This window comes from Bombyx mori, chromosome 8, assembly GCF_030269925.1.
Source record: "Bombyx mori chromosome 8, ASM3026992v2".
NCBI classification, from domain to species: Eukaryota; Metazoa; Arthropoda; class Insecta; order Lepidoptera; family Bombycidae; genus Bombyx; species Bombyx mori.
Window position 1 is genome coordinate 5,096,321 of NC_085114.1, and position 22,465 is coordinate 5,118,785.

The following is a 22,465-nucleotide window of genomic DNA, read 5'->3' on the forward strand; positions in this document are numbered from 1 at the left end:
TAAGCCCTGATAAAATTGCTAACCTTGATTGATATCTCATAACTTTGTTATTGACTTTGCTTGAGGCCTAGTTTAGTCCTTTTTATAAGACCATATTGAGCAAATGAGATCAGGAATACTATAAAGCCGCCGTCAACTTTACGATTCAGTTAAATAGATATAATTTAGTTTATATTCGTTCTCGTTACGGTATATATACTTCTTCTTTTTTGTTGGTATTGTTCTTGACAGAGTGGTTGTGGTCACCATTAGTCATTGGTGGCAAGCTTCACAGCACGCCACAACGGTATACAGTTAACATTAAATAGGCCGTGAATCAACTGCCTATGTCTGCCAATAAAGGATCAGTCACGTCACGACTGTTGTAGCAACACTTCAAACCTACATTTTAAGTTTAAAGCGCTCTTTAATATTAAAATATGCAATAAAATACATTTTTTATTAAACATACTGACATGGCTTAATACATTCAAAATGTGAAACATCATAGAATACATTATGAAACTTTCTACAGATTTAAGACTAAATCGCTTAATTTTTAATCAAAACCTATCAAAACCTTCATACCTTTTAGTAGATTAAGAGAGATTAGAGAAGGCTACCGCCCGACTAGCCTCTAGGCAAACTGTATGAGCGTCTGCTCTACAAAGATCTCAGAGACTTCGTCTCATCCAGGGGCATTCTCATCGATGAACAATTCGGATTCCGTGTAAATCACTCATGCGTACAACAGGTACACCGCCTCACGGAGCACATTCTCGTAGGGCTTAACCGACCAATACCGTTATATACGGGTGCTCTCTTCTTCGACGTCGCATAAGCGTTCGACAAAGTTTGGCACAATTTTCAAACTTGTTTGATTTTCAAACTTTTTAACATAGGCATGCCGGACGAACTGTCTTGTGCTCATCATACGGGATTTCTTGTCGAACCGCTCTTTTCGATATCGAGTCGAGGGAACCCGCTCCTCACAGCGACCGCTCACGGCTGGAGTCCCACAAGGCTTCGTCCTCTTGCCGCTCCTATTAAGTTTATTCATTAACGACATTCCCCGGTCACCGCTGACCCAGTTAGCCTTATTTACCGACGACACAACCGTTTACTACTCGAATAGGAACAAGTCCCTTATAACGAGTAAGCTCTAGAGCGCAGCTGTCACCCTCGGATAGTGGTTCCGAAAATGGCGCATAGACATCAACCCAGTAAAAATCACAGCAGTGCTATTTCAAAGGAGAATCTTCCCGCATTTCCCGACTTTCCGCCCGCATTAGGAGGCGAAATCTCTCACCCCCGATCACCCTCTTTGCCCAACCGATTCCCTGGGACAGGAAGGTCAACTGGGAGTTGCCCTGGATGCATCCATGACATTCCGCCCGCATATTAAAACACTTTGCGACCGTGCCGCGTTTATTCTCGGCAGACTTTCCCCCATGATATGTAATCGGAGTAAAATGTCCCTTCGAAACAAGGTGACACTTTACAAAACTTGCGACCCGTCATGATTTACGCGAGTGTGATGTTCGCTCACGTGGTCTGCACACAAATAGATAGACACTCTCCAATCCCTACAATCCCGCTTTTGCAGGTTAGCCGTCGGAGCTCCGTGGTTCGTGAGGAATATCGACCTACACGACGCAAACACATGAAGTCAGCGTCGGTACGTTATTTCTATAAGGCGTCATGATATCCTTATCGTTGCAGTCGCTGACTACTCCCCGAATCCTGATCAGGCAGGAGCTAGTCACCGTCGTCGCCGTAGACACGTCGTTACGGACCCATCAGATCCAATAACTCTTGCATTAGATGCCTTCAGCTCTAATACTAGGAGCAGGCTAAGGGATCCCGGTAACCGTACTTGTCGAACTCTGCAAAGAGTTCGACGTGCAACCGAACCCATGCATCAGCCCGCTGAGTTTCTCGGCGGATCTTCTCAGTGATCCGGTAGTAAATTCATTCCCGAAGCAGCTGCTCTTGAGTTGTTAGGTCTCCTTCAGAGACGCTCTGGCAGCTGTTAGCAAATCCCACCCAAAACTGTGATACCAGCCCGTGTAAACACAAAAATTGCTATACCAAGACCATTTAAATCGACATCATGTAATCATTTTTTTCTTTCATATCAGAAGCTTGAGTGTAAACCGCGGAAAATAATCTCAGTTATATTTACAGTTCTTGGTGACGACAAAATCATTAGAATTACTTCAGAAACATCTTTCACGGTTAAATGTGAATTATCACAGAAGAAAGCATCGTCGATAAATCCGACGCCAGCAGATTTGAATATTCCCGTTTTCACTATTCCTGGAGACACGCTCGTTATTTTGATTTTAGAATTAATCATTTTCAATTCTTCTCGTAAGGTTTTCGTAAAAACAGTCATGCTTCGTTTAGACGCAATATACACGTTCATTACTGGCTCTGAAAATGAAGGCATATAGTGTCCACAAATACTATTTACATTAACAATGTGTCCTTTTCCTTTGTTCTTCATTGAGTCGATCGCGTGTCGACTACAAGCTATTAATCCGTAAATATTGACGTCGATCACATTATTGAGATCTTCTAAGTTCCCAGTAGATATCATACCGGCTTTTCCTATCGCTGCATTATTCACCAGCAAATCCACGCCACCGTACAGCTTAACTATTCCCTCGAAAGCATTTTTTAAATCATTGTCATTTGAAATGTCACACTTACATGGAATCAATTGATTGTTCAATTCTGAGTATTTATCGGCTAAGTTAAATAGTGGTGTGAGTTTCGCTTGTGTTGGTTCAAAGCCGATAACAGTCATCCCGGCTTTTATTAGGTCTTCTGTTATTTGCGCCCCTATGCCCTGCCCTGCGCCTGTGACAATAGCAGCTTTATTTTTCCAATGGTCCATTTCGTGTCAACACTAAGTGTTTATTTTATTAAACACTGTTCAGGTTTGGAGTTTATATTGAATAAATACTTAAACTGTGAAGGTAAACATTTTATATCATCAAGCCATATTCATTGTATTCTTGATTCTTGATTTGCGTGCAAGATATGTAATGACACAAAAAAAAAACGTCTTTCGACAATGAGCTGTTTATTACATTTCACACAATAAATTATAATAATAATGCTGTATGTAGGTTTTGTCAGTTTCATTGCCGGAAACTCGTTTACCCATTTGTTTGCTAAAAAATAAAAAAAATCTGTTAGATTATGCTTTAATGACTATTTTTTTCATTTAGTTGATTCCCATTTCGCGAATGACAGAGGCCCTCGAATCTCAAAAACATAGCCTCAGATTTTTATTCGGGTTACATAGGCTGCACTAAAAGTATCAAGAATGGAATATTTCCACTGTTCCTGTCATATTAAAATCTTTTTAATTGAAAACTCCTTGGTTTTAAAAATCGAATACCATTTATTTATTTAAAAAAAGATTCTCGGTCTTGTCACGAGGTTTTGTCAAACTTGTTTAGTCGTTGAGAAAATGGAATTGACTCGAGAAAATTCAAGAACGATGATTTATTATGACTTTCGAAGTGGTTTAACACAAAAACAGTGTGTTGACCGGATGATTTCTGCATTTGGTGATGAAGCCCCATCCAAAACCACAATTTATCGCTGGTTTGCTGAGTTTCAACGTGGACGTGTCAAGCTCAGTGATGATCCCCGTCAAGGTCGTCCAAAAACTGCAGTCACCCAAGAAAACGTTGATGCTGTGCGTAAGCTAATTGAGGAAGATCGACATGTGACATACCGCGAAATTCAGGCAATTTTAGACATTGGCATGAGTCAAATACAAATAATCTTGCATGAACGATTAGGTGTAAAAAAGTTGTTTTCCCGATGGATACCGCATTCGCTCTGTGAAGAGCAAAAAGCGGCTCGCGTTACTTGGTGCGTCAGAACTCTCGAAAGATTCCACGCAGGATCCTCAAATGCTGTATACAGCATTGTATCAGGTGACGAATCCTGGATATACGTGTATGAACCCGAAACAAAAAACCAGTCACGAGTTTGGGTGTTCGAAAATGAGTTAAAGCCAACAAAAATTCTTCGTTCACGGAGTGTTGCAAAAAAAATGGTGGCCACGTTTGTCTCCAAAACCGGCCATGTTACGACTATTCCTCTTGAGGGACAAAGAACGGTTAATGCAGAATGGTATGCTAGCATTTGTTTGCCACAGGTCGTTTCTGAACTCCGTAAAGAGAACTGCAACCGCCGCATCATCCTCCATCACGACAATGCGAGTTCTCACACCGCGCACAAAACAAAAGAGTTTTTAGAGCAAGAAAACATAGAATTATTAGACCATCCGCCGTACAGCCCCGACCTAAACCCTAATGATTTCTATACTTTCCCTAAAATAAAGAATAAATTGCGTGGACAGAGATTTTCATCACCTGAAGAAGCTGTGGACGCCTACAAAACGGCCATTTTGGAGACCGCAACTTCCGAATGGAATGGTTGCTTCAGTGATTGGTTCCATCGTATGGAAAAATGTGTCAAATTTCGCGGAGAATACTTCGAAAAGCAATAAATACATTTTTAAATAGTAATGTTGTGTCAATTCGTTGAATCCCGAAATTTTCAGTGCCGCCTCGTACATAGGGTAAAGTAGCGACGTCAGTTCTAAATTTGATTTGAATAGTTTTAAAATTAAATAGTTTATTTATTTATTGTTAAGATGAGTAGACGAGCTCACGGACCACCCGAAGGAAGACATTTTTCCCTCCTGGCTGAGCCTTTGCTCGCCCACCTGTCCTGGTAAAACTGGAAAGGCCTCCGGGCCACCAGTAATCCTTCAATCCTAAAAAAAAAAAGGAAGAAATTTCATGCATCTAATATTGTGCCTTTTTAAGCGACGGTAGTGAACATAATATCATTAATCTGTTAATTTTGGTATTTTATTTCATAATTTTAGTTAATAAATAATTTTAATTTTTTTATAAGGAGGAATCCTGATTTTCTTTTTTAAATTATTTTAGTTATGATGTTGAATTCTAGATCAAGGATAATATCTTGACTATTTGAAGGAATCTATAACGGTATACGCGAATATAAGTTTTTTTGTATTTTGAGAGCAAAATTATTCTTAAAAATGTTCGATCAGAATATTTCAAGTCGTCTTGTCATTGAAACTTGCTATCGTTTGGGAAAACGTATATACCTACTACAGTAAATATAAAAAAGAACATACAATATTTATTATCAGCTCGTAAATTTGATTACTGATGGTTGTATTTTATAAAAACATCGAATAATAAAACAGAAGATTTAATTGTAAATTGTATTCACCATTATGCTGAATTAGGACAGGATTTATGATAAATGACCAGCTGTGGAAACTGTTTAAATTTGTGAAATATGTCAGGTATTAAACAAAGAATAAAGTTTTATCTATAGAGTATAGTCGGTGTGTATAAAACTTTCCAGTACATCTATATCTATAATAAACCTATCTTCAGCTCATACCCAATAAACTTTCCGTGTAGGAAGAAATCTCGCTGAATAGACGTACTTATAGAAATAGTGCGATCAATTCTCTGATGATCCAGTTTGAGTTAAGGGGATTGTGAAATCTGCTTGTGTGCCGGTATTGAAGAAAATTTTAGCGGCGGTAATCAAATTTTCGGGTTATTTTCAGGTTTTCGCTTTTGTTGTATTACTTGTGTGTTTGTTTGTAAAAAGCATGGATTAATTATTTCAATAATTTTGTTACATAATATCTTATACCTTTAAACGATAAATTATTGTATATTAATATATATATAAATATAAGTATATATAATCTGAATCTCGGAAACGGCTCCAACGATTTTCATAAAATTTAGTATACAGGGGATTTCGGGGGCGATAAATCGATCTAGCTACGATTTATTTTCAGAAAATGTTGTTTTGTTCGTGTTTTCAATAATCAACTCTTCCCGACATCTATTGGCGAATAATAATATTATTTTTTCTTAATTGAGGGCAATTCACTGGTGGTAGGACCTCTTGTGAGTCCGCGCGGATGGGTACCACCGCCCTGCCTATTTCTGCCGTGAAGCAGTAATGCGTTTCGGTTCGAAGGGTGGGGTAGCCGTTGTAACTATACTGAGACCGTAGAACTTATATCTCGAGGTGGGTGGCGCATTTACGTTGTAGATGTCTATGGGCTCCAGTAACCACTTAACACCAGGTGGGCTGTGAGCTCGTTCACCTATCTAAGCAATAAAAAAAAACGAACCCCTTTAAAGACACAACAAGATGGCGTTATCAAAAAAAAAACCGGTGTATGTTTAAATTAATTGTTCTGTCATTTTATTTTGTAGCTCTAACATAGTACTGTGTTGTAGTTGGAAAAACTAAGAGAGAAAATCAACCGAGCGTTCATTCGACACAAAAGTAATAGCAGATGTTGAATTACCACAAACAGTAATGAACTGCGGTCATGAGAATTGCGGTCGTATGGACTCCGCGTATGGACGCTATCTCTCAGACCTTTCGTTTAATTTGAACGTGGTTATATTATTATGCAGTTCGTTTCAAGTTGTTTTAAAAATCAGTGTTTGGGATTCTCACTGGTGGTATTGTGAGTCCGCACGGGTAGGTACCACCACCCTGCCTATTTCTGCCGTGAAGCAGTAATGCGCTTCGGTTTGAAGGGTGAGGCGGCCGTTGTAACTGTACTGAGACCTTAGAACTTATCTCAAGGTGGGTGGGCGCATTTACGTGGTAGATGTCTATGGGCTCCAGTGACTACTTAACACCAGGTGGGCTGTGAGATCATCCACAAAACTAAGCTATAAAAAATAAAAAATAACTAAGTTATTACAAACAGCCTTCTGTCCAAAATGTTGTTCAACTGATACCTAATGCTTATCTACATTATCAGCTAACCATTTCTTATCTGTGACGTATTCGGCACTGTAGTAATTCACCTTCAGGTCGACGTAACCTAATAAACACACAAACAGGTTTTCTAGGGAACAATATCTGTGGCAACATCATTAACATAAAATTCATTGAAATAATGAATCTCTATGAAATCTCTAAATTATGAAATGATGAAAATATCCTAAAACTACACGTGAAAGTTATTCTAATTGTGAAAGGATTCGCAATAAAGGTTATTCAACGTTGAAACTGACATACACGGTGTTAGAAACACAAAAACTTGTTCAAAACTAGATCACAACTGCTGTGGACGTAATTAAACTATGTGCCTGAATCTGACCACAGGCCGGGCAATGTTCTACCTTACACGGCTATCAGCACCGGACAGTTCTCACGAAGACCACTTTATACTAATTACGTTCCCTGAACTTCGCTGTCTTTGAGAATAGTGGTTCTTGAAATGGACCACTAAAGTACGAAGCCCGGGAACAAGTACAGATTTCGGTTTGTTTCGGGATATGAATAAATTGAATGACAGTCATTTAAATAAAGGTTACATGACTGTCAGATCTTTAAAATTATTTGAAGTGCCTATATTTGAAACAAAAATAAATATACGCGAATACCATTCTAATCTAGAATCACGAAGTCGACAAAACAGCTATTCACAGCCACAAACATATTATCAATCGCCTGGCTATTTATATTCAAGATAAAAAAACTTGGAGAGTTGGGTAGGCTTAGAGTTAGATACATTGTCAAAATAGTAGGAAAAACATTTCAAGATAAAACTACACCTATTTCCGGATAATTCACCAGTAGTGGCTCAAGAAGGCTAAGCTAGAAATAAATAAGCGCGAGACTAAGCCGTAAAATAGTCTTTCGCATCTTTCCCTTGAAACAATGAATTTTGAACATGATAAAATTATTTTTTGCATAGTTATGATTTATAATAAAGTTTTAAATTGACGTATTAGGGGTTAAAGTATGAAATTGCCGATTTGTACTGAAAAATTGAAATTCGTTTTTTTTTTCATTTACAATTTTTTTGTCACAGTCCGATCCAATATTCCTTCATTTCTGTATCGATTCAACAAGGCAGCACAAGTTTCAACATGCGTTTCTTTCTGCAGATCGGTAAAATCATGAGACACCCATTTTTCATATATATTTTTTTATTTTATTGATTTGGCGCAAATGAGTCTATATTGTTGTAACATAACGCTAAAATGGGAGAAAAAAAAAAGATAACGCTAAACCATGCCGCTAATTTCCGAGTAGTTTGGCTCGGATCGGCATCCACCATATCTTTCAATTCATAGTTATTCACATGTGTGGGCGGCTTTCTACGTGGTTCGTTCTTCAAATCAAAATTTCCATCACGAAAGTGTTTAAACCAAAATCGCACAGTGCATTCATTAGCAGTCTCCTCTCCAAACGCAACATTGATATTGCGAGCTGTGTCTGCAGCGTTAGTTCCGCGTCGGAGTTCGTATTCAAAAATCACTCGAATTTTCGAAGTATCCATCGTTCTTGTCTAACCTGAATAAAAAAAATAACTGAAAGTCGATAATCGAATGTTCCACATTTTTAAAAGAATCTCATATGTACTAATTGAAAAAAGTTTTATTCAAAAATCTCAAACCATGAAGGTTTTATGTCAATTCGAAGTGCCTATTACAATAAAACGGCAATTTCATATTTTAACCCATATTATTAATGGCATGGACTGAAATGTAATGTAATTTTACTGGACAAAAATAGAAAATAGCAGTGCATCTTACTTTAAAACGCAAGGGCTAGAGTAATACTATTGTAATTGTAATAATATTCTGGTTACATATTTCAGTAACATTTTGAGGTTTTGAAAATGTTCTCACTATGTTACGTTTTGTAGATTAGATCATGTTTTAGAGATTTTACTTCGGATTTCGGATCGTGTATCTTATTTTTATTCGTAACAGACAAAACTATAAGCGTGGACCTCTGTTTCCTCGAAGAATCACATTAATAATGGAAAAGCGCTTCCGCCTATCTGTTTAACAATTATTTATAGGGTCGTAATCAATGAGATAGTGTTGGCAATAAATCCCAAATCTCTTTCGGACAACATAACCTCAGTATTTACACTATAATTCGGGCTTGGACAATGTGGTATAAGTAGTGTGTACAAAAAGCACAGTAAGGCCTGTTTCTTTTAAATATATTATCAAACAGTGCTTCTTGGCTAATACAAGTCTAAATATTATACCTTTAAACGAGCAATTCTTGTACATTAATATATATATAATCTGAATCTCGGAAACGGCTCCAACGATTTTCATAAAATTTAGTACACAGGGAATTTCGGGGGCGATAAATCGATCTATCTAGCTACGATTTATTTTCAGAAAATGTTGTTTTATTCGTGTTTCCAATAATCAACTCTTCCCGACATCTATTGGCAAATAATAATACTATTTTTCTTAATTGAGGGCAACTAACCGCTTTAAAGACACAACAAGATGGCGTTATAAAAAAAAATCATCTACTAGTAGGTTTTAATTCATGCAGAAACGAAGAACCTGTTGAATCCTTTTTCTGTAAAAAACCAATTTCGTCTAATATTTTTATCTATACACGAGTAGTTTTGTATGAAGAGTAGTTATTTAAAAAAGACAAATCGTTCGTCTGCTAACACAGCAAAAACAGCACATTCCCTCAACTCAGGCTACGGTAGTAACATAAACCAAGTAAGAACCTTTGTTTCCCACATCACGTGCTGCTGTTACGTTAATCTGGTTTACGTTACGTTTACTGGTGGTAAGACCCCTTGTGAGTCCGCGCGGGTAGGTACCACCGCCCTGCCTATTTCTGCCGTGAAGCAGTAATGCGTTTCAGTTTTAAGGGTGGGGCAGCCGTTGTAACTATACTGAGATCTTAGAACTTATATCTCAAGGTGGGTGGCGCATTTACGTTGTAGATGTCTATGGGCTCCAGTAACCACATGACACCAGGTGGGCTGTGAGTTCGTCCAATCACCTAAGAAAAAAAAAAAAAAAAAATGTCGAGTGCTTTACTGTTAAAGCCCTATACGAGGTGCCAACGACATGTATGGCTGGACATCGGTTACGACGCCACTGATTTATGATTGCATTTATGCGGCGGACTGTATTCACGGCGTTTGGCTTATTCTAAAACAGGGAAGGAAAGTTTGTTCACTCTCATGTGTGATGTTTTGGGTTAAATAAGCAGTTTCTTGTTTAATACATCTATATATATATTTGATTTCGTGATGGCTCTTTTTATTTTTATTATTTATTCTTTATTGTACACACAGTTAATATAATACAGTAATTGCGATAAGATATAAAAATGGCGAGCTTAACTCAACAATTGAGTTATCTACCAGCTAGCCGTTCTTAAAGAAGGAAAGCTTTACATGAGCGGGTAGAAGAATACAATCTAATCAATTTACTTATTGATACAATACACAATAACAATAATAAAAATAAAAAACACTAATACATAATATATCAGACTATATACATACACAATTACACAAATAAATAACATAAACATATACATACACGTACATATATAATGAAATACATAAAATATACATTTTTATTCAGATTTATTGAATTTAAGCTTACAGTTTAAGTTTTAGAGTCTTTGGCCACAATGCTATTCAAGATATCGAATATGAATAAAATACTTAGTCTGGCCATAAATATTGTTACAATTAAAAATAAATAAAAAACTATTGCAAATAACATTTATTACTTTTACAGTGTGTTAGTTTCATACATAAATATAAAACAATTTAAAGTATAAAAAGCTTATTCGAAGTGGTCTCCATTGGCTGCAATACAGTCCTTTAAGCTTTGAGGCCAGTTATCAATAAAAGCTTGATCTTTTTCTGTCACAAACAGAGGAGGTCTCATTGCACCTATTAATAGCCCGGTACACAAACATTTTACTAATACCAAGCGTATGCAGAGTTTTAAAAATTGCATTTGGCTCCATACCTACTTTGTGTAATGCAATCGCAGCGATTCGGTTCTCTTTATCACCCCACTCCATTTTAATATCGCAATATATTGTACAATTTATCGGCGCTAAAATGAAAAAACTCAATGAGCAATCATATAAAAATGACAGATTCCAAATTCAAATGTAATATTTTGTTTATTTTTAATTGTAACAGTATTTATGGCCAGACTAAGTATAAAACCTTAAAAGTTCACCAATAGTAATCAGATAAGGGCAATGCCGTCTTTATTTCAGATCGGAAGAATGCAAAGATGAAATTGTGTCACGAATTTCACAAACTGCTTAACAAGCTAAATCGGATCGGCCACCTGTGACCGTTTCGATTCTGCCGCATACATGAACACAACGTATTTGTTTATTGGTTTCTCGAGGTTAGGGTTTGAGTTTCTCAAAGAGCGATATTATGAAAAAGATTCGATCAGAATAAATTATAATGTAGAACGTATTTATAGTGTTACTGGATAGTGCCGGAATAATAATAATATGGGCGTAAATAAATCAGCCATACTAAAAGGTCTTTTTTTTATCCTTGCCACCATAACAATTTAAAATGGTAGTAATATAAAATTTATCTTTTTTTATTGTAAGGCTGGTGAACGAACTCACGACTCCACTGGTGTTAATCGGTTAACGGAACAATGGGCAATACGATGAAAAGAAAATCGCTACTATCCTATCCATCCTATACCTACTATCCTATCCATAAAATCAAATCAAGAAGTCTGGTAGTCACGGGGCAGACAACCGCCGTTTTGCCGTCTAGTTTTGGTAGCCGGGGATTATTATGTAGTTTATTCAACTGAACATACCTACTGTCCCCAACGCAAAGTCGGAAGTCTATAAAGTCTGTGATAGGCGTAGCTCAACAGCCGAAAAGTGACGCATCCTTGATCGCAATCCACTCAGTCTTCGAGGACCAAGCGTATCCTCCAGACCGTCCACAAGCTACCTAAAGGATCAGCCAGCCGCCCGGAGTAGGCCCTATGCCTCCAAAACGGACAAGATCGAGTTTGTATATAAAAACTCTAAAAATATATGAAATAATAACTTCACACTCAGTTTCAAAACCCTGGTGTCGGGAAATCTTGAACGAGTAACTCTACGAATTAATTTTAAACTTTAAAGAAGCCAATCTAAGTTGACAAGTTTGGTTAAAAAGTATATTAAAGTAGAAGTTTCAGAACTTTTGAGCTCACTGTGACAGATAGCTAGCTTTATATTAAAAAAGCGTAATAATTTTTGTAACGCCTAATAAAAAATATATTAACTTAAGCACTAATGTAGTCTTCGATGTCTGTTGCTCCGATATAATTGTCTTCCGTGCTACACGGATTAAGATACAAGTGATAAAACGATGATTCATTGAAACATGGGCATGAGGAAGAGTAAATCTGCAAACATCCTCACTAAGTATGTATGTCAAATGCAAAGTAATGACAATTTGGCACGTAATTAATATTGGAAGTGCTTGATAGTGCAAAGCAATACTTTACGCTCGCCTAAAAATATTGTCATCTATATAACTTTGCCATATTAAGCACTCTAGAATCTTACAATTCATGGAGAGACTTTGAATGTATCTGCGTCTCTCCTTATGTTCTAAAGAAACGGCTCTGAGGTATCTTTCGAGATAATTTCATCATCTTCTCTTCAAAAACTTAAGACACTATTCATATTAAACTTTATCCTAAATAAATTTAGATTCAATTCAAACTTAAATCTATGTAGCTAAATTTGTTTTCAACCAAAAGTATTCATTATATTAAATCTGCGCTGTACAAAATTTAATTAACAAGCTTTAAGACAGTTAGTTCATCCTGACGAAAATTAAGATTTCCCTTCGCAATGGTCGATTAGCATGCAAATTGCATATTATTTCAAGAATGGACGAGCTATTAAAAGTTAATATTACGGATCAAAAGATCGCTTCGTGTTTAGTATACCTAATACGTAAAATTAAAAAAATCTTCGACAACCTTCAATATCTTAAGACATAAAATATTTTAAGCTAGATATTTATTTTATTATTACTTCTAATTCTCATTAGACACAAATAATCCAAAAAATAGCCAAAAATTAGTCGGATATTTGAATAGGTGAAAATTTGATTCACATAATTAAAGCCTTAAGTTGTGTTGTAATGTGAGAAGTATAAGCCATGCTGGTAAGTAGGTATCTAAAATGTTGAGAATACTCATGAGAGTAAAGCGAAACTTTCTTTACTCCTGGCTAATACACTGGTCCGGCCTTGTGTGGAGTACTGGTCCCCCCCTCCCGGCTAAGTACCAACTCTATTTTACTCTATATAGAAGATAGTCATTGGGATTATCGTTAATCCTAATCTCGTAATCTTTTGAAGCCTCCGGATCTACGAAGGGACTTGGGTTCTCTCTGTTTTGCATCAAATGTTCGATAGAAAGTGCTCTGCAGAATTGTTTGTAATGATCCCAGTATATAATTTTACTATTAGAACCACTCGTTTTTGGAGCATAGCTATTCATGCTAATTGGAACCACTACGCTTATCCACATTGCCTATATTTTTGGCTATACATCATCAGTGTTGTGAATGGATCTCCCCCCCATAGATTTCTGTGCGCTATAATATTTCTTTCTTTATACGAATGTCGGTACCCCCAGGAACAGTATTCAATTCAAATGGCAATATAATGTATAAAAATTAAGGATGTAAAAATAAAAATTAAAGAATCCGTCCATTTATCAATCCGTCGGATGATTTTAATTTTTTATTTATTTTCTTATTCGTATTTTACAAAAATCGTAAAAGTATATTTTCGAACAAAACTAAAAACCGTTCACATAATCGAAAACAAAAGTGAACGCGCTATTACCGCTGACACAAGTTGCACTGTAACAGGACAAGTTTCTGGCGAACAGATTTGCCGGAAAATCCGACGAAAGATTGTAGCGCAGACAGCGCAGTATGTGTGAATTTCTTATAAAATGTTTTTTTTTTCGTTGGTTCGTCCAGTAGAAACATTTGTATAATTCAAATTAAAGTATCTCAAGAGCAATCTTTATTACTCTTTTTGTTTTATTGTATGATCGTGCTATTGATAGTCGTTGATGGAATAAATTAAATTAATAAAATAAATGCAAGGTTTGGACAAGTGAGAAGCAGAAGCCAAAAAGCAAAAAAGTTTTGGATCATTTTTTTTTTTAGAGAATTAACCAACTTAATGCTGGCCATCTATCTGGATTCACATTTTATTGACGAATGAATAAAGCGCATAGAAATATAGGTAATAAAAGCGTGAACGTCACCGCCCACTTTGAGATAAGTTTTATACCTCAATTGCATTCTTAGCTGTCCCACTCTTGAAACCCGAACTTATGACGGCTTCGTGACAGAAACCCCGGTCATTGTTCTCGTCGAACCCGTTGCTTGCGGCGAAGGGCTCGACGAGTAAATTAACCCACAGACACAGCCCACTGAGTTTCTCGCCGGATCTTCTCAGTGGGTCGCGTTTCCGATCCGGTGGTAGATTCTGCGAAGCACGGCTCTTGCTAGGGTTCGTGTTAGCAATGTCGTCAGGTTTGAGCCACGTGAGCTCACCTACTAGTTAAGGTTACGCTGAAATAGCCTCTCAAGGCTCTCAGCTAGGTAGGAAAAAAAAAGACTGAAATAGGCAGCTTTTTTTCTATATATTGTAGCCTAAAGGACTATACCAGCTACGCGTGGATGCGAGTAGTCAGCACGGTGGACTTTACCCATACGAACTTACATTTCGCACTGCCACCAGTAATTATGTAAATTTATAAATTACACACGGTATTACACTATGTTATTCATCGGCGTGAATATCGATCGCGAACAGATAAGGGGTATCTACACTATTGAGAAGAAAATTCGTACATACCTGCAGGCGGGATTTCAATACTGGCATACTTACATCATTCTCAACGAGTGCACCGGTTGCCTTATCCACTAGGCAACGATGACTTTTAATAGCCCGTGAGCATATTACCTGTGCTTCGTTGGGCCTTTATTATTGCTTATACTATCCCCCATTTTCATTCACAGTAGCAGTTTCGTGACTATTTTTCCTAATTTCCTGATTCCTCATCCACTTCCACAATTGTGAATGTTTATGATCATCCAGTTCGAAGAATAAATACGCTGTTATACCGGTACAATTTAAATTTGAAAATAAGGATAGGCAGCGGTATCTGCACTGAAAAGTCAATGTCTTAAGAATTGAAAATCTCAGAATAGAACGCCCAAAAAAACCCCCAAATAACCAACGACCACTTTCCTTTCAACTATTTTTTTTTTTAGGAAAACTAGCTTTTGAGCAATCTTTGATTAAAATCGTAAATCAATTTCTTAACCAATTAATGCTACGCCACACTAACGTGAAAATATCAACCATTTAGTAATTTCAGGATAACTGTCAACTGGACTGATTTATGATACATATTTCTGTGTAATTTATGTGCTTGGCTTAGTCTAATACAGGAGAGGCAAGCTTGCTCGGTCGTCTGTGATGTGGGAAAGGTTTTGTTTGTATTGAGTAAAAGAATCTTAAGCAGGGACAAATATAAAATGCCAAAAAAAGGTAAGTACACCACAATGACATAAGAATTTAAAAGTATTTGAAAAATAGATTGAACTAAAACGTGTTACCGATTAAAGTTAAATAAAATTTCCCTTTTTAAAGCATCATACTCGTGTTATGTTCTAATTTGCTATTGAAGTTTTAAGAGACATACTTATTTGTTCTCTATTCCGAACTTTTTTTTTTCTTTTTTAGGAAAGCCGCCGTTAAAAGAAATCTGAAAGAAATTCTTAGTGTACTGAAAAATAATGCCGTCTCATTGGAATAAAAAATTGCTACACGTCCTTTCATTTTCCATTACCGACCGAATCTTCCTTTATCTGAAGCATGGAAAGGTATACCACAGTCGTAGGATACTGACTTTATTTTTCTACCTTTATACCATCACAAATTTCGAACTTGACTATTAATAGTAGTAAGAATGCGTGAATTGGCGCTTGCAATAATTTCTGGTTTTATTTAAATACTTTTACTTTCTCTGACTCGTATTGGAATATTTTTTTACCCACCTGGTGTTGTGGTTTTTTTTATTGCTTAGATGGGTGTACGAGCTCACAGCCCACCACTTAAGTTGTTACTGGAGCCCATAGACATCTACGACGTAAATGCGCCACTCACCTTGAGATATAAGTTCTAAGGTCTCAAGTATAGTTACAACGGCTGACCCACCCTTCAAACCGAAACGCATTACTGCTTCACGGCAGAAATAGGCAGGGTGGTGATAGCTACACGTACGGACTCACAAGAGGTCCTACCACTAGTAATTACGCAAATTATAATTTTGCGGGTTTGATTTTTATTACACGATGTTATTCCTTCACCGTGGAAGTCAATCGTAAACATTTGTTGAGTACGTATTTCATTAAAAAAATTGGTAGCCGCCTGGGATTAACACCGGTGCATCGCTCAACACGAATGCACCGGATGTCTTATCCTTTAGGCCACGACGAGCTCACAGCCCACCTGGTGTTTAGTGGCTACTGGAGCCCATAGACATCTACAACTTAAATGCCGCCACCCACCTTGAGACATGCGTTCTAAGGTCTCAGTATAGCTACGACTGCCCCACCCTTCAAAACGAAACGCATTACTGCTTTACGGCAGAAATAGGCGGGGTGGTGGTACCTAAGTAACATAAATATTGTATTCAATCAGTTGTAATGTAATCATGCAGAGGAAATCATTGTAATTAAGTGTGCAGGGCATTTCATTCTCTCGAAATGCAATTGTTCATATTAGCATATTCCATGGACATGTTTTTACTTCAATAAGGAATTTTATCTATTTGTAAGGATGTATAAAACAAACCTGAAATACGTCATGTATCTGGAATTATTTTATTTTCACTTTTTATAGTGTATTTGTTATCTATATTTTTACTAATCTTAAAAGTAAATCGCTATGAACTGCCATATTATTTCTATGGCTGTGTTTAAAAGGATGAAACTATTCGATCTCGATTGAACTCATTATACCAATAAAATCATGACATATTATATTATATCTTGGCTTCAGCGGTAGTTAATTAAATCATGGCATAAGATGTTTAATTCAAACGATTTATTTAAAAAAAAAATAACAAAGCATGGCTAATGGATCGTACTGGCTGGCCGAATTACTATAGAACGAAAAATTGTCTATAAATCGCGTTCAATTTATTCGGAGGATTCCGCTGAAGCGCCATTGTAACGCGAACAATGATGGCTTTTTGTCGCTGACGTACGTGAATGAAACGACATATTTTTTGATTTTGTGATGCTCAATAACTTACATTCAATTTGCTGACAATTTTTGTTAAATTTATGAAACTGTTGCTAATTAATTTACTTAATTAGCTAAACACATCGCTATCATATAAAATCCAGAAAATAGCACGAATCCAAAGCCATAATTAACAATACGCCTACAGTATTCTTTTTTTTCAAATCTGTACTAATATTATAAAGTTGAAGAGTTTGTTTGTTTCTTTGTTTGAACGCGCTAATCTCAGGAGCTACTGGTCCGATATAAAAATCTTTCAGTGTCAGACAGCTCATTTATTGAGGAAGGCTATATATAGGCTACATAACATCACGCTAAGATCAATAGACAAGCGGAGCACCAATAAAGAATGTTTCAAAATCGGGGTATTTTTGCCTTTTGAGAGCTTCCCCTGCATGTGCTGCGGAAACGGTTAAAGTTTCGCTAAAATAATGTATAACAAAATTGTTCCCCTTCAAAAGTTCTAAAAAAAAGTCCGCGACAGCACATATCTATATATTAAGATTGGCTCACTCTAACGTTTTTTATGCTAACCAAATTTGTTCTAAAATAAAGCATTATAATTTCTGAAGGTTTTTATAAAGATGATATTAATCCACATTCAAATAAATATACGTTATATACAACATTGAAACACCCAAATCACTTCAAAATAGGTTTTGACAATTATAGACACGTCCTGAACATCTCGTCGCGGGCGCGTGGTACTGCAGCGAGATAGAGAACAAGATCCACAGGTCGTCATGCACGTCCGTGTATTACTCGTGCGGGCTGCGCGCCACCAGACGGAACGTACTGCTGGAACTGCTGGAGCAGGCACACAGCGAGCCCTGTTTCAACGTGCTGCAGACGCAGTTACGTCTGGATGGGTGGACGAGCTCACAGACCAGCGAGTGTCGAGTATACACTGCCACTTATATTGAGATATGAGGTCTAGGGTTTCAGTAGACTACTGTTCTAGCACGAACGCTGTGGGTACTGTATGATAAATATAGCGTCTGACTTCATCTAGGCATAGCTGAGTTTTTTTTTATAGCTTAGATGGATTACGACCGTGTGCGAATGAGATTGGTAAGAGAGTGTTAAGTATGAATGTGGGAAGATATAGAGGAAGAGGTAGACCTAAGAAGAAATGGATGGATTGCGTGAAAGACGATATTTGTAAGAAAGGAGTGAGCGAAGAAATGGTATATGATAGAGGAGTATCGAAGGAGAAAATATACTGCGCCGACCCCAGGTGACTGGGAAAAGAGTAGGCGAATGATGATGGATGTGTGATTTCACGGCCCACCTGATATTAAATGGGTAGCCAGTCCTGTAGAGGAGCCCATAGACATCTAAAACGTAAATGCCGCCATTCGCCTTGAAATATGAGTTGTAGAGTCTCAGTTTTAACAGTACAACGGCGGCAAAATAATGAATCATGGATTTATATCCAGGAAGAGGAAAGATTAGATTTTTTGTTTGTTACCGTTACGTGCAGATTAGTTTAGAAGAAAATTCAATAAGATTAATAATAAATTACAATTTCCGAAGCGAAGCGAGGGCGGGTCGCTATAAAGAGAATAAAATTCTCCACTCGTAGCTGTTCAAATTGATAAAACAGTGAATAGGAATGAAAAGCTAAACAAGGCGATATTACCAGTAAGGAATTAGACCCAATTACCTGCGAGAGAGTGGTCTATTTCCCGCGCTCTGTCGAATTGCAAATAGATTCGTGCTTGCTACATCACACTCGATACTGTAAATGCTCGATAGAATGTTTGTATCGATACATATTTTATAAGTTTTTTTTTGTTTTGTAACAGTCCAAAATAAACAATTCACTGTTAACGAGTACTTGTTAGAATAATAAGTCTGTGCTTATATCCTAATATAATAAATACCACATATCGTATAATTCCGCGAATATTATGGATCTTTTCTGATTGCGACGGAGCAATGTAAAGTCGCCATCACCCGAAATATGTCTTGCCGGATCCCCCGGATTCACTCTCGGTGCTTTTAGGACTCCCAAGCACCGGTCACCGTCCTCATCGAACTTGTCTATTACGACGAAGAGTTCAACTAGCGAACTAACACATAGACACAGTCCACTGAGTTTCTCGCCGGATCTTCTCAGTGGGTCGCGATTCTGACCCGGTGGTAGATTCTGTGAAGCAGTGCTCTTGCTAGGGCTAGTGTTAGAAAATCCTCTCAGGTAGAGTCCGTGAGCTCATCTACCCTTCAGGGCGTAGCTGTAATAGCCTCTTAGGCTACCAGCGAATTGGTAGAGTAAAACAAAAATATCATGACGACTAAGGGCTTTAATAGAGAATAGGCGGCAGCTGGTGGCGTCTTGTAAGTCCACTCAAGTAGGTAATGCCAAGCTGCCTATTTCTGCTGCGAAGAAGTAATGCGTCTCGGTTTGAAGGGTGGGACAGCCACTATTCTATAGAACCGAGATTAGAACTTTCAAATCTAAAGATAGGCTATGGCATTTACGCTGTTGATGTCTATAAGCTCTGCTAACTACTTAACAAACAGATGTGCCACGAGCTCGTTGCCTGTCGCATTAATATAAAAGTATCCTTTGAATATTATACCCGGGTATTACGTTCGAAAATCAGTATTACATAATGTTAGGGCGTATTATACGAGAAAGACCGCCCGAATATGTACCATCTGCCTATTTCTGCGGTGAGGTGGTCATGCATTTCGGCATAAAGGGTTCGAGACCTTACATTCCAATTGAAATTTCGACCTCCATGCCTTAAGATGGCGGGTTTCTCTATAAATTATGACATGTGTCTTAGGACTCGATAACCACATCAAACCACGTTGGCCATGGGCAAATCAAATATACAAGTAGGTGGTCCTCCTGATAGTAAGTAGAGATTAAGTAATTTCACGGAGATAATTTCTTCCAAGAACTCGATAGTTTCCTTAAAATTGTATGGATTTTTGTATTTTTTTTTTTGCGCTTAGTTTTTATAGCTCCAATATAAAGTTTTTTTTTTTTTAATTAATCCTAAAATTAAAATAACCCTTTTTGAAGCACCTCCGAGCATACCGAGATTCAACTTGAATATTGACAAACATACAGTATTGTGTATATACAAGAACCAAAATGATTACAATTACTCAATACAATAAAGAAATGTTTCAAATTGTCACGCAAATCGCATATTATGATACCTAAGTATTTCCGTTTTAGGTATAACAATTTTCAAGTCACCTTATTATTTTATATCAGATCTTAATGAGTATAAAAAACAAAATATTACTAGTATCATTAAGACTTAACAATACTTAGTTGCGTATATAAGACGAGAGAATTAGTACATTAAATTCATTGTTACTTAAATTTTATAAGCAAATAGTTTTATCATACAAACTATAAATATAATATAACTATACATTACTTGAGCACAAAATTAAATTATAAATATATAAACATGGAGTTTTGGGTTAAAAAAGTAGCTTTAATTACGGATTGTGGAGATGAATACGGAATGCATATAGCTGAAAAACTTAAGAAGTGCGGCATGACAGTTATTGGAATTGTTAAAAATGATAAGGAGACAAATATATTAGAAGAACAAATTATAGACAGACAAGGAATAGTGATATTTAAGTGCTGTAACATAAACATTGACAAATTCAATGAGATTTTTGAAAAAATCAATCATACTTACAAAGGAATCGATGTTATCATAAATAATTCGTATTGTAACATTAATACTAAAGTAAATGATGGAAAATTAACTGAAATTAAAAAGATAATTGATTTAAATATTAAACTAAATGTAGCAGCTACGAGACTCGCTGCACGATCAATGTTCGAAAGAAAATCTCGAGGCATTATTCTATTCATAGACAAGTTTAAGCATAGCAATAAAAAAGAAACTAAAGGTGTTTTCATAACTACAAAAGCAGCTATTGATGCGGTGAATGAAATTTTAAGAGTCGAATTGAAACATTTAAATGTGAACATTAAGGTAACAAATATATTATCACAGGCGAATTATGATAGACAAAATATTGCAACAAAAGAAGTTGATATGGAGGATGTTGCCGCAATGGTCGTTAAGGTTTTGGAAGCTCCTGAGAATCTACATATTCACGAAATATGGTTAGAAAAATCTGAATCTTGTTAATAAAATCAAAATCCAATCTATTTCTTAAGCAGAAGCAAATTATTATTGGCTCGACGAGTGCTTTTGTATTTCACAAAAAATACGTGTAAAGGAAATTTGTATGGCAACCTTCATTTTCCTGATGTAGCCTCTTTCAAAGCTGCTAGAAGCACACATTATCTTAATTAAATGGGTGGAGCATTAGTGCTTATTACGAAACGCACTGTTTTGAATAGGTATTTTGCAAATCATGTTTAGTTAATCCACAACATTCCGTCTTGTAAAGCAAGGCTTTGTTTGAAATTCTTCGAACGAAAGATGCCTAACATAATAATTTTGTAAAGTGTAATTTGTAGGATTCATTTTTATGTCCCATTTGGGTTGAAAAACCATTTTTTTCTTCAACGATTGAAAACATTCATTTTCTATTTGTTTTTCACATAATATAAATTAAGGCTTAATATGTATAAAATAAATATAGATAAGTCTATATGTAAATTGTATTTTAATTAAAATATTCCTACTATTCAAACTGGAACACATTACTATTTTGCAGCAAACATAGGCTAGATGGTGGAATATATATTATTATGTACTTATGTATACCTGGAAAGACAAAATACTTCTTTTGTACAAATTATCTCTGTTAATAAACTCATCTAAGTGCATAGATACCAAGATGAAGTTCTCTTTTATTTTACGATACTACGTAGATCATGTTCAGACAAATGACGTTTTATTTTTATTTAAATAGAGAAAATATGCAAAATATTCCACTTTCCAGTTTAACAAGGTTTCATTTTTCTCAAAGCGTAATTGACTTGACGAAGGAAAGGCAAAACAGTGCGCTTTTATCCCACGATGAAAAGGACTTAATTAACTTTTTTTTGTTCCATTTTCATTTGAATAGTCATCAAAACATTTGTAATTTTACACTTAAGCAACGACGGTCCGTTACATTATAATTTATTTTAGATTTTTTATTAATGAAATATACGAGCCACACGAGCGTTTAATAACCTAACGTGCATAATAATATAATAAAAGTAGTCCCCAACGCTCATAATTACCGGCAATACCAGAATTTTTTTCATTGCATAGTATTTAGGTGGTGCCA

At 36.4% G+C, this 22,465-nt stretch overlaps 1 protein-coding gene across 1 annotated transcript; it reads right to left on the reverse strand.

Annotated features, from left to right (window-relative positions):
- Positions 1-425: 425 nt before the first annotated feature.
- Positions 426-2,941, reverse strand: LOC101735830 (farnesol dehydrogenase). The gene has a single exon (XM_062669687.1). The coding sequence runs from the start codon at positions 2,879-2,881 to the stop codon at positions 2,117-2,119; it is 765 nt and encodes a 254-aa protein (XP_062525671.1). The 5' UTR covers positions 2,882-2,941; the 3' UTR covers positions 426-2,116.
- Positions 2,942-22,465: the final 19,524 nt, after the last annotated feature.

What these genes read in the sequence shown, in the direction of transcription:
- LOC101735830 (XM_062669687.1), bottom strand. Translation starts at nt 2,881, where the DNA reads ATGGACCATTGGAAAAATAAAGCTGCTATTGTCACAGGCGCAGGGCAG.